The 13,979-nt window shown below is 37.3% G+C and overlaps 1 protein-coding gene across 1 annotated transcript in view; it reads right to left on the reverse strand.

Annotated features, from left to right (window-relative positions):
* The window catches only part of MEIKIN (meiotic kinetochore factor), a 125,350-nt gene that overhangs the window by 105,130 nt on the left and 6,241 nt on the right, over positions 1 to 13,979 (reverse strand). Inside the window, exons 5-6 of the mRNA XM_060094389.1 lie at positions 9,563 to 9,700; positions 2,282 to 2,401 (exon numbers count right to left, since the gene is read on the reverse strand). Coding sequence (XP_059950372.1) covers positions 2,282 to 2,401; positions 9,563 to 9,700 — 258 coding nt within the window. The remainder of the gene's footprint in view (positions 1 to 2,281; positions 2,402 to 9,562; positions 9,701 to 13,979) is intronic.

The raw sequence follows: 13,979 nt of genomic DNA on the forward strand, positions 1-13,979 counted from the left end.
GTGGTGCTGGGAAAACTGGACAGGTACATGTAAAAGTATGAGATTAGAACACTCCCTAACACCATACACAAAAATAAAATCCAAATGGATTAAAGACCTAAATGTAAGGCCAGAAACTATCAAACTCTTAGAGGAAAACATAGGCAGAACACTCTATGGCATACATCACAGCAAGATCCTTTTTGACCCACCTCCTAGAGAAATGGAAATAAAAACAAAAATAAACAAATGGGACCTAATGAAACTTCAAAGCTTTTGCACAGCAAAGGCAACCATAAACAAGACGAAAAGACAACCCTCAGAATGGGAGAAAATATTTGCAAATGAAGCAAATGACAAAGGATTAATCTCCAAAACTTACAAGCAGCTCATGCAGCTCAGTAATAAAAAAACAAACAACCCAATCCAAATATGGGCAGAAGACCTAAATAGACATTTCTCCACAGAAGATATACAGACTGCCAACAAACACATGAAAGAATGCTCAACATCATTAATCATTAGAGAAATGCAAATCAAAACTACAGTGAGATATCATCTCACACCGTTCAGAATGGCCATCATCAAAAAATCTAGAAACAATAAATGCTGGAGAGGGTGTAGAGAAAAGGGAACACTCTTGCACTGCTGGTGGGAATGTGAATTGGTACAGCCACTATGGAGAACAGTATGGCGGTTCCTTAAAAAACTACAAATAGAACTACCATACGACCCAGCAATCCCACTACTGGGCCTATACCCTGAGAAAACCATAATTCAAAAAGAGTCATGTACCAAAATATTCATTGCAGCTCTATTTACAATAGCCAGGAGATGGAAACAACCTAAGTGTCCATCATCGGTTGAATGGATAAAGAAGATGTGGCACATATATACAATGGAATATTACTCAGCCATAAAAAGAAACAAAATTGAGTTATTTGTAATGAGGTGGATGGACCTAGAGTCTGTCATACAGAGTAAATTAAGTCAGAAAGAGGAAGACTAATACCATATTCTAACACATATATATGGAATCTAAGAAAAAAATGTCATGAAGAACCTAGGGGTAAGATGGGAATAGAGACACAGACCTACTAGAGAATGGACTTGAGGATATGGGGAGGGGGAAGGGTAAGCTGTGACAAAGTGATAGAGTGGCATGGACATATATACACTACCAAACATAAAATAGGCAGCTAGTGGGAAGCAGCCGCATAGCACAGGGAGATCAGCTCGGTGCTTTGTGACCGCCTAGAGGGGTGGGATAGGGAGGATGGGAGGGAGAGAGACGCAAGAGGGAAGAGATATGGGAACATATGTATATGTATAACTGATTCACTTTGTTATAAAGCAGAAACTAACACACCATTGTAAAGCAATTATACTCCAATAAAGATGTAAAAAAAAAAAAAAAAAGAAAGAAAATCACCATGAGATGAACACCACAGTAAGAACTGTGGCAATCAAGTTCTTCTGATGAATGGTAATATCAGTGAATGAAAGTTTGAGGAGATACAGGACTTATGGAGTCTCAAACTATGTTTTTCTAGGTATTTATTAACTACAGAGGGAAACTAGTAACTTTACAGTGGAGAAAACCAGCAGATACCACCTTAGTCAAGTGAAGTTTAACATCACCAATAATAAGATATATGTACTGACATTAAGAATTCCTTAATACATCATTTCTGTGGTGTTCTTATCAAAAATTGCATAATCTCTTTCCAATCATGAGAAAACACTAGACAGATTCAAAGTGAGGGACATTCTACAAAATAACTGATCAGTAATCTTCAAAAGTATCAAGCTTATGAATGAGAAACACTGAGGATCTGTCACAGATCTCAGTAGACTAAGGGAGAAATAACAATCTAATTCAATGTAGGATCCTAGATAGGATCCTGAAACAGAAGAAAAGACGTTAGTGGAAAAACTGGTGAAACGTGAGTAAGGTCTGTAGTTTAGTTAACAGTTTCATACCAATGTTAATTTCCTGATTGTCACTATTGTATTATGGTTGTATAAGATAATGTTTCAGAAAGCTGGATGGGAGGTATATGGGAACCCTTAGTATTACTTTTGCAACTTTTCTGCAAGTCTAAAATTCAAAATAAATGTTTTAAAAAAGTAAACCCATATGTACTTAAGCTACTTACTATTAGTCAGATATGATGTGTAGCCAAAGGTAATCCTAATCAATGAATTTAGCTTAGAAATCATTCAAAAGAAAAAATACTTTGCTTTTCCAATAGACAAGGGTTTCCCCTTGTGACATGAGGAAAAAGAATATGAAACTTACCTAAAATCGCAGAGAGGTTTGAAAACTGTAGTGCCTTCTCTATTGGTACTGCTTTAGTGGTGTCCAAAAGAGTGGAATTCTTACATGGCATGTTTTCTTCCAACATGGGACACTCCCAATCTAAAAAAGCAGGGAGAAATGGCACAAAATTTTGAACAACAGCACACAAGTGGCAGATTACCTTTTTCTCCTCAACTTAGGTCCCCAGCCCATACCAAGCTATGGTAATTGAAGAAAGTTTCGGTGAGACAGAGAAAAAAAGACAAGCCTTGACGGCATCAAGATATTAAATAACCTTTGGGCTATTGCAGTCCCCTAACACTCTTATTTCCATTTCCCCACCTTTCCCATTGTCCTCATATTATTATATCACATATTTAGTTAGGCCAATATTCAATGTAGACATAATGATGATAAATTGCCATAAAAATCCTAGTTTTTACTCTTGTGGTATATACCATGACCATCTTTTGTTTTTCCTGGAGTCAATAAAAGTCTTGTTTGTTTAATTTTCTCTGTATTTTTCATCTATTTAATCCTAAACTCTACCAAATTGTATAAATCCATTCTGTTTATTCCATCCTCAGATGTTCTGCAATTTCATAATGTTTTGTCTTGGTGTTTTTCATCTATTGTGCTAGGCACAGTATGGCCCTTTTAACCCAGAAATCATATTCTTTAGCTGTAGAAAGTGTTCTGGAATTGTATTTTAGATAATTTTCTTCCTTCTATTTCATTATCTTTTTCTGGAACTCCTATTATTTGATATTAGATTTCATATATTGCTTCTCTAACTTACCTTTTTTCTCCATTTTTTGTGTTTTCCTCCTGATTTTTTTTTCCTGGGGAATCTCAACTTATCTTCTAATCCTTCTATTGAGTTTTCCATTCTGCTACTGCATTTAATTTGTTCTCTGAATATTCACCCCCCCCTTTTTTTCCACAGCATCCTATTCCTATTCAATGGATGCAATATACATTTTTTTTATCTCAGTGAAGGTTTTTTCCCTAGTATCTTCCTTGTATTCCTATTTCTGCTTGATTTCTTCTCTTATATTTAATTTTATTATGGTGGGAACACTTAACATAAGACATACCCTCAAATTTGTAAGAGTGCAATAGAGTATTGTTAACTATAGGCACAGTGCTGTGCAGCAGATTTCTAGAACTTATTCATCTTGCATAACTGAAACTATACCTGTTAAATAGCAACTCCCCACATCCCTTTCTTCCAGGGCCCTGGCAACCAACATTCTACTCTCTACTTCTATGAATTTGACTTCTTTAGATATCTCATACAGGTGGAATCATATAGTATTTTTCTTCCTGTGACTGACTTATTTCACTTACCATAGTGTCCTCAAAGTTCTTCTATAGTGTTGCATATAGCAGGATATCCTTCTTTTTTTTTTAACATCTTTATTGGAGTATAATTGCTTTACAATGGTGTGTTAGTTTCTGCTTTATAAAAAAGTGAATCAGCTATACATATACATACATCCTGATATTCCTTCTTTTTTAAGGCTGAATAATATTCCATTGTATGCATATACCGTATTTTCTTCCTCCATTCATCCCTCAATGGTCACTTAGGTTGTTTCCACATTGGGTTATTGTGAAAAAGGCTGCAATGAACATGGGAGTGCAAATATATCTTCTAGATCCTGACTGCAATTAGTTTGAATGAACACCCAGAAGTGGGATTGCTGGATCATATATGGTAGTTCTACTTCTAATTTTTTGAGTAACTGCGATATGGTGTTCCAGTGCAGCTTCACTATTTTACATTCCCATCAACAGTGTACAAGGGCGTCCAATTTCTCCATATCCTTCCCAACACTTTTTTTTAAAATAATAACCATCCTAAGAGTTGTGAGGTGATATCTCACTATGGTCTTGATTTGCATTTCCCTAATGGTTAGTGATCTTTTCATATACCTGTTGGCAATGTGAATATCTTCTTTAGGGGAAATGTCTATTCAAGTTCTTTATCATTTTTAATCAGGTTATTTGGATTTTTTTTCCTTTTGAATTGTGGGAGCTTCCAATATATTTTGGATATTAATCCCTTATCAGATATGTGGTTTGCAAATATTTTCTCCCTTTTTATAGGCTGCCTTTTCACCCTGTTGATTGTTCCTTCTTCTGTGCAGAAGCTTTTTAGTTTTATCAAGGCTCACTTGTCTAATTTTGCTTTTGTTGCCTGTGCTTTTGGTGTCACATAAAGAAATAACTGCCAAGACCAACTGCCATGAAGATTTTCCCTTATGTTTTCTTCTAGGAGTTTTACAGTTGCTGTTCTCACGTTTAAGTCCTTACTACATTTTGAGTTGACTTTTCTGTATGATATAAGGTAAGGGTCCAATTTCATTCTTTTGTATGTGGATATCCAGTTTTGCCAACATCATTTGTTGAAGAGACTATTTCTCCCACATTGTGTATTCTTGGCACTCTTGTCAAAGATCAGGTGACCATATATTTATGGATTTAGTTTTGGGCCCTCTATTCTGTCCTACTGGTCTATATGTCTGTATTGCCAGTACTATAATGTTATATTTACTGTAGCTTTGCAATATATTGATACTTTGAAATCAGTTAAGTGTTGATTTTCTGTCCAAATGTTCTATCCATTATTACAAGTGGGGGTACTGAAGTCTCCTACTATGATTGTATTGATGCCTATTCCTACCTTCATTTCTGTCAGTGTTTGCCTCATATGTTAGGTGCTCTGATGTTGGGTAAATATTTATGCATAATTGTTACGTGTTCCTGATGAATTGACCCTTATATAATTACAAAATGTTCTCCTTTGTCTCTTATAATAGTTATTGACTTAAAGTCTATTTTTATCTGATATAAGTATCGCCCCTCCTGCTCTCTTTTGGTCACCATTTTCATGGAGTATCTTTCCCCACCCATTTACTTTCAGTCCATGTGTGTCCTTAAATCTAAAATGAGTCTTTTGTAGACAGCATATGGCTGGATTTTTTTCAATCTATTCAGCCACTCTTTGTCTTTTGATTGGGTTTAATCCATTTATAGTTACAGTAATTATTGATAGAGAAGGACTATTACAATTTTGTTGTTTTCTGTTTTGTAGTTCTTTTGCCTCTCCTCTTTTGCCATGTTCCTTTGTCTTTCACTGATTCTTTTATGTTGATATGCTTTGACTCCTTTCTATTTTTCTTTTGTGTCTCCTCTATAGGTGTTTTTTTGTGTGTGGTTACCATGGGGCTTACAAAAAACATAGTTTAAATTGTCTACTTTAAGCTGATAACAATTTAACAAAAACTCTACACTTTTACTTCACCCCTCAAACACACTTTGCAATACTGATGTTACAATTTACATCCTTTTATATGGTGTATCCATTAACATATTTTTATAGTTATATTTAATACTTTTGTCATTTAACTTTTATACTAGAATTAAAAGTGATTTATATGTCACTGTTATAGTATTAGTATATTTGTCTATATACTTACCAGTGAGTTTTATACTTTCATATGCTTTTATGTTGCTGTTTTAGAGTCCTTTGTTTCAACTTGAAAAACTCCCTCTAGCATTTCTTGTAAGGCAGGTCTAGTGATGATTAACTCCTTCAACTTTTGTTTGTCTGGAAAATTCCTTATCTTTTCTTCATTTCTTAAGGACAGCTTTGCTGGTTAGAGTATTATTGGTTGACAGTTTTTTTTCTTTCAGCACTTTGTCTATAAAATTCTACTCCCTTCTTGCCTGCAAGGTTTCTCCTGAGAAATCCGCTGATAGTCTAATGAGGTCCCCTTGTACATATCAAGTCGCTTTTTTAGTTGCTGCTTTCAAAATTCTCTTTTTGTCTTTGACTTTTGACAATTTGATTATGTGCACCCATGTGAATTTCTTTGGTTCAGCTTATTTGAGGTTTGTTGGGGTTCCTAGGTCTGGATGTACATTTCCTTCCCCAGACTTAGGAAGTTTTCAGCCACCATTTCTGTGAAAAAGCCTTCTGGCCCTTTCTCTTTCCCTCCCTTCCTACCTCCCTTTTCCCTATGGGACTCCCACAATCCATATACTGATCTGTTTTCTTAACAGAAATCTCAAACTTTCTTCATTCTTTTATATTCTTTTTCCTTTTTGCTCCTCTGACTGGATAATTTCAAATGACTTATCTTTGAGTTTGCCAATTCTTTCTTCTGCTTGATCTAGTCCAATCTCTTTTACAGGTTTTTAAAAATTCATTTACTGTTTTTCTCAGCTCTAAGATTTCTTTTTGATTAACTTTTTTCCCTATCTCTTTCTTAAAATTCTCACTTTTTCCGTGCATTGTTCTCCTGAGCTCTTTATGAACATTTGTTGAACATCTTTATGACAATTATTTTGAATTCTCTGTCAGGTAGTTCATATATTTCCATTTAATTAGGGTCAGTTTCTGGAGCTTTATCTTATTCCCATTTTTTGGACCATGTTTCCCTGTTTCTTTTTCTTTAATGATTTGTTTTGGTATCTGCACATTAGAAAAAACAGCCACCTCTCCCAGCCTTCACAGATAGGCCTCGTACAGAAGACCTTCACCAATCTTCCCAACCAGAGATTCTGGGATCCTCTCAAACCTTCTTGCCAGTTCAAACCATAGTCTTTGTTCTTAGTGCCCATGAGGAATCTAGAATACACCAAGTCCCATCAGTGCTCCAAGACAAATGAGACAAAAACTATTCCTTTGAGCAGCCCCCGGAAATGTTGGAATGTTGGACACAGTCCAACTCTTTCCCACTCCAGAGAGAAGCTGGGATCTAGTGAATATTTTTATGCTAGGACAAAATACTATCTTTGTTTCAGCACCCATCAGACTTCCAGAGTATGTCAGGTCCCATCAGCCCTCTGAGGCAGATAAGACAGTAGGCAATTCTTTGACCATTCCCAGAAAATTGAGAACTTCTGACACATGCTTCAGTCCCTTCCCTCCCTCCCTAGGGAGAAGCTGGGAGCTGAAGGTTTCCTGCCATCCTGTGCTAGGGGTGTGAATTATGGTGAAAGGGTGTCTTGAATTTTCCTATTGGCTTCTCTGGACGGGGGGTCGGTGCTGCGTTGGGTCTTTGTTGCTGCGCGCGGGCTTTCTCTAGTTGCGTCAAGTGGGGGCTACTCTTCTTCACTGTGGTGCACGGGCTTCTCATTGTGGTGGCTTCTCTTGTTGCTGAGCATGGGTTCTAGGTGTGCGGGCTTCAGTAGTTGTGGCTTGTGGGCTCTAGAGCATAGGCTCAGTACTTGTGGCACACAAGCTTAGTTGCTCCATGGCATGTGGGATCTTCCCAGACCAGGGATCAAACCTGTGTCCCCTGCATTGGCAAGTGGATTCTTAACTACTGTGCCACCAGGGAAGTCCTTCCTACTGCCTTTGATGTGACTGGTCTCAAGCTTGCCTGGGGTGCAGGAGCCCCTCAACTAGTTTTTAGATTTCTCACAAAGGGAATTAGTCCATGTATTGTTGTTGAATTGGTGTGTCCCTGGGGGAAGGCAGGTCTAGGGTTTCCTATTCCAACACCTTACTGACTCACTACCATATTTTGCTTTGTTCTGATCTCTTATGTTTTATGTTAGAGGGTTTTCTCAGAAGTCTAGTAGTCCTTGGCTCTCTGGGGGCCCTAAATGGCTAAGTGGGATCTCTATGGCTTAGTTGGGGCTTGTCACATAGGCAGCTTCACTGTAGGGTTCTTGTCAGTTTCACTGAAGGACTACTGAGGCCAGTATCTTTAGATACTTTCTTTAGGGTTGCTCAGATTGCTCAGGAAAAAACCTTCCATTCTCTTGCCTGAAAGTTTCAATTCTGGGTGCTAGCATTCTGGAAGCTGAACAGGGTAATGAGCTGTTGGGTTAGGATGAGAATAGGCACTGGGTGAGCAACTCCCACAATTTGGAATGTACACTTGCATTTAATTCCCCCTTTCTGCATTCACTACAGTATCTGAAGCAGTTGGCTTTTTCTGTATAATAAATAACACTGAAATGCCAGTAGCATAAAATGAAAGCATTTATTTCTTATACTCATGTCTACTGTTTGGCTCAAGCAGCTCTGCTTTAGATTATATGGGTCTGGTGATCAGCTGGGGCAGCTCTCTGAAGTCTGCAGTCTGCCTGGGGCTATCCTGCTCTGTATCTCTTATTCTGGAGTCCCACAGGAGAGGTAAAAGCTAATTAGGATATACATGTGGTCCCTGACTTATAATGGTTCAACTTACAGTTTTTTCCATCATAAGTGGAAGAAGATCTGTATTCATCTCACGATGGCAAAAGGATTAGAGGACAAGCCCAATCATGTATGCACATATCAAAAGTTTGTTTATGTTTCACTCACTGATATCCTATTGCCCAAAGTAAGTCATATGGTCAACTCCAAAGCAAAAGAGTGAGAAAGTACACTTCACCCACTATGAGGCTATGACAAGGGTATGGCTATATAATACTACTACAGGGGAATGAGTAATTGGGACTAACATTTTAAAATACCATGGTATCCCTGCTATTAACAGTGCCTACTATCCTCCAGTCCAGAGTCCCTCTGTTTCAAAACACCCCAAAGAATAAATCTCCAGACTCCATTTGAGTAGGAAAGGAGAAGTCACCACATCTTTTGTGTTTCGGACACAGCTTTTTACAAGTATCTTACAAGCCACCTTGAAAACTTTTCTAGGATACTTTCTGGGGTATTCCCATTGTTGATTTAGGACTCAGTTTTTTCAATTCTGCTTTATCAGACCATTTGCTCTCTAGCTTTCCAAACTTTATGCTTTATTCTTCCCCATTCTCTTTACTCTTAGGTGCTTATGTCTTTTTTAAAAAGCTATTGCGCAAAGTTGTGGAGGAAGGCATGTGTTCAATCTGCATCATTAACCAAAGGCTCTTAATTACACATATAGTAAATGTAAATAACTGTTAATTTGTAGAAAAAATTCAGACAGGGAGATGGTCTAGTCAACCTTTTAGTTAATGAAAAGTAAGAGAAGTATAGGAAATAAAAGATAGCCCATAGTTCAAGAGAACAAGTATACATATGTTATGAGCAAAACTGCTTACTAACTGGATATGTATTACATGTAAATGCTAATCTCTTCATCCTTCCCTGATCTGAAGGCTTTTGATCTATAGTCCTATGTGACTGAGCATGGAACACAATGGATAGTGGGCAGAAGAAGGTTTTGGTGGAAGATAAGTATACCTCCTCAAAAGGAACATCATTCATGGCAGGATTTGTGGACCAAGGAGCAATTTCTATAGTGGAGCAACTTAAGGTTGAAATTATTTTCTCACCTAAATAATCTGATTCTCTGAAGAGTTCAGGCGATGGGAAGCTACTTAAACTCTCTTCAAAGCTCTTGTATTCTGTATAAGAGTCTGTGATTGAGTAACTTAGAAGAGAGCTAGAAATATCATGCTGTAAACTTAGTCCTGTAGAATAAACAAAGAAACAAAAAGGGTAAAATGTTTCAATAGTAAACAGATTCAAAATCCTAAGAATTCAAAGTTGTAGAAATGTACATGCAGTTGTATACTAATAATGTAAAATTATACATACAACTGAAAAGGCATACTATTGTACACAATCTTAAATTGTACTTCCATCTAAGAAAATAATTCTGTTTCTGATATGGAGAAAATGCACTATAAACCTTTTCCATTGTTTTTCAAAGTTTTATAATTTATTCCTTCCCTACTTTGGTTCAGTTATAATTCTTGGCTCAAAAATGCAAGTTTTATCAACTATACTTCAATAAAAAATAAATATGAATAAATAAAATGTATACCTAATTTTTTAAATGCAAGTTTTATATATAAGTAACCCAATAACTGTATGCTAACTAGCTGAGAAGAAGAAACAGTGATTCTAATTATTCCATTTAAAAAACAATGAGCATAAACACAGACTCAAAGGAACATAGATCGGGGCTTCCCTGGTGGCGCAGTGGTTGGGAGTCCGCCTGCCGATGCAGGGGACGCGGGTTCGTGCCCCGGTCCAGGAAGGTCCCGCGTGCCGCGGAGCGGCTGGGCCCATGGGCCGTGGCTGCTGGGCCTGCGTGTCCGGAGCCTGTGCTCCACAACGGGAGAGGCCACAGCGGTGGGAGGCCCGTGTACCGCAAAAAAAAAAAAAAAAAAAAAGGAACATAGATCAAAGGAACTGAACAGAGAGCCCAGAAATAGACTCACACATATAAGAGTAACTGATTTTTGACCAAGATGCAAAGGCAATTCAGTGGAGAAAGGATATTCTTTTAAACAAATTATGTTGGAACTGGATATCCATATACAAAAGCAAAACAAAACAACTTCCATTCATATCTTCCATCATATAAAAAAATAACTCTAAATGCATCATGATTCTAAATGCAAATCCTAAAACTACAAAACTTCTAGAAAAAAACAGGAGAAAATCTTCATGACACTGAGTTAGGCAAAGATTTCTTTGATATAACACTAAAAGGATGGTTCATAAAACAACAGCAGGGATAAACTGGACTTCATCAAATTTTAAACCTTTTATTTGGAAGAGATGGTTAAGGTGAGAAGACAAGCCATAGATTAAGAGAAAACATTTGTAAGTGGACTGGAATCCAAAATATAAAGAACTCCGAAAACTCAGTAATAAGAAAATAAATATCTCAGTAGGAAATTGGGGTAAATATCTGAACAGAAAATCTCCCAGAATCAGAGGTCTTAAAGTCATCCCTGTGAGAGTAGACTAGAATGAAAACCCTCCTAATAAATGACAGGGATAGAACTTAGTATTTATTTGAAGAACCAGAAGATTTAGTACGGAAAGGGAAAATACACTCTGCTATAGTCAGTCAGCATTTATCAAACACTTCCAACATGATAAAACAGAGGTCAGCGTCAATAGAAACTGGAGGGGTGTGGGGTAAGGGATGAAAGGAGAGCATTACTCTGAAAACCCATTATCTTCTGCCCTGCCCTATCTATACCTATCTCTGCTCATCCATTACCTACCTGAGACAACTCTTTATCCTTCCCATTTTGACCTCACCACACCCTTCTCTTCCACTCCAACCCCCTCCTTAAAGTTGACAATTGTTTCCTACCTGGCCACCTCCTCCAGCCACCAGTGCAACACTTAAATTGACTGACTCAAGCTACCATCCTTCTTCACCTCTTCAGATGTCAGAGGTAATTTACGGCTCTAAGTATCTTTTGCTTCCCCTACTTCAGCTGCCCTAGAGTGTCCTTCCCTGTCCTTGCTACTTTTTACTTTTCTCACCCTGTCTTCATCCTTCTCACCAACATGTTGCTACATCTCTCGTGCCTTCCACCTCTCAAAATTCCATGAATACCACTCTCAGGAGAGCTAACCCTTCCACCAAATCCCAGAACTCAAGCCAGGCTTGGAAGTTAGGAAAGCGCTGTACTCACCATCTAGGTAGTTTGGTAGAGAAAAGAATAAACAAATGTTCCTGATTATAACAGTAGAAGGTTGTTTCTGGTGTCACAAGTTAGAAATGTAAATGCACTTAAAATTACATTTATATCAAATTATACCATACATTTAAAAAAGTCAAATAGTTCTACAAGGCTTTTATCAAAAACCTCGTTTCATAACCCCCATCATAATGAAACAACTGTTTTCAACCCTATTAACTCTATTGTTTCTTTTAATATCTTCCTTTATATTTTTAAATTAAATATATTCAATGATTCTATCATTATGACTGCTTAAATATATTTAGAGCTGAGCCATGTACTATGAGCTATATTATTTATATCACCTTTTTGCTACAAGTTTTTGTTTTTCCTTTGAGTTATCGATAACTTAATTTTTAATTAGTTTTCTAAGTACCCATTTCATCCCAACTTTTTGCAAAAGTGTAAATTTCCTCTCAACAATTTTTTTTAAATGCCACGTTATCTATCAGTTTTTTTCTTTTCTTTCCTTCCTTCCTCCTTCCCTGCCTCTCTCTCTGTTTCCTTTTTTTTTCTTTTAAAAAAAAATATTGCTACTGGAGATCTCAATATACTTGCTCAAATTTGGACTGGTTATCCTCTAGACATGCTGCACACGTCTTCCCGGGATTTCCCTTTACCATGACCCGAAGAAATTATTTCACATATTTTATGTATTAGAGCCTCTGACTTCTGGATCTCATGATTTCTTCTTTATTGATTTACTTTCTGGTTTTGCTGGAGTATCTTCTTCATTTCCTGAGAAAAGGTGCATGGAAGACCTGTCTAAAAAATTTCTTTACACTATCTTCACACTTGAGTGATTGTTTAGCTGAATACAGAATTCTAGACCAGTATATTTTAAAAACTGATTACATTTTTTAGTGTTTGGCAGATTTAAACCTCACTGCTCCATGTTCCCCTTCTGCCCCATATCTGTACAAGCTGTTAAGCCCTGGTGCTCCATCTTCTGGCAACGCCAGCAAGTTAAAACCTCACCCCAGCCCCACCCTCTAACCACCTAAAAACCCCAACACAGTCTCCTTTCCCTGCTCTCTCAAGCCATTTTCAGTCCTGCTCAGGAGACACCCTCCTCTCTAGAAGGCTTCATTGTATCAGTAATAAACCTTTCTATACCCTCCTGGTATGTGAGTGGCATCATTAACCTTGAAATTGGAAACAAATTTTGGGTGGGAATCTATCCTGTCTCTGGAAAACTGAAGGATATCTCTCTTTATCCTGAGGATTTTTAAATTACATAACGTTGTGCCTTGGTGTGGGTCTTTTTCATTCATTGTGATGGGCAGTTGGTGCGCTCTTTCAATATGTACACTCATAACCATTTTTAATTCTAGAAAAATTTCCAGTTTTATGTGTTTAATAATTCCCTGTTTACTTTATAATATCTGGAACTACTATTTTTCAGATGTTAGAATGCCTAGACTCAGCTTATAATTATTTTTCTTTTTAAAATAGCAGCTTTATTGAAATACAATTCATATTCCATAAATCCCGATCTTTTAAAGTATACAATTTGGTGGTTTTTTAGTATACTCATAGAGTTGGGTCACCACTATTTCTATCTTTTATCTTCTCTTTAATGTCTGTTCAACTTTTGGAATATTTCCTTAAATTCATTACCCAATCCTTCATAGAATGTTTTCCTAATTCCATGTGACTATTTTTTAAGAATTCTTTTTGTTCTCTGAATGCTCCTTTTTATAGTAGCCTGCACATGTTTCATGGACACACTTTTCCATCATCCTGAGGATAATAATGAAAATATGGCTTAGAAGTTTTTTTCTTTGCATTGTCTCTGTCCTTCAAGTTTCTTTTTATTGGGTATCTAACTTTTATTTTAAATATTTTCTTTAAATGCCTGGTAATTCTTGAATGTTTAAGAATGAGGCACTAGGACTCCCCTGGTGGCACAGTGGTTAAGAATCCACCTGCCAATGCAGGGGACATGGGTTTGAGCCTTGGTCCGGGAAGGTCCCACATGTCGCATAGTAATTAAGCCTGTGAGCCACAACTACTGAGCCTGCGCTCTACAGCCTGTGAGCCACAACTACTGAGCCTGCATGCCACAACTACTGAAGCCCACACACCTAGAGCCAGTGCTCCACAATGAGAAGCTACCGCAATGAGAAGCTCGCGCACCGCAACGAAGAGTAGCCCCCACTGGCCGCCAACTAGAGAAAGCCCGTGCGCAGCAACGAAAACCCAATGCAGCCATAAATAAATAAATAAATAAATATTTTTTTAAAAAAAGAATGAG

The sequence above is a fragment of the Mesoplodon densirostris genome, chromosome 3 (assembly GCF_025265405.1).
Source record: "Mesoplodon densirostris isolate mMesDen1 chromosome 3, mMesDen1 primary haplotype, whole genome shotgun sequence".
Taxonomy (NCBI): domain Eukaryota; kingdom Metazoa; phylum Chordata; class Mammalia; order Artiodactyla; family Ziphiidae; genus Mesoplodon; species Mesoplodon densirostris.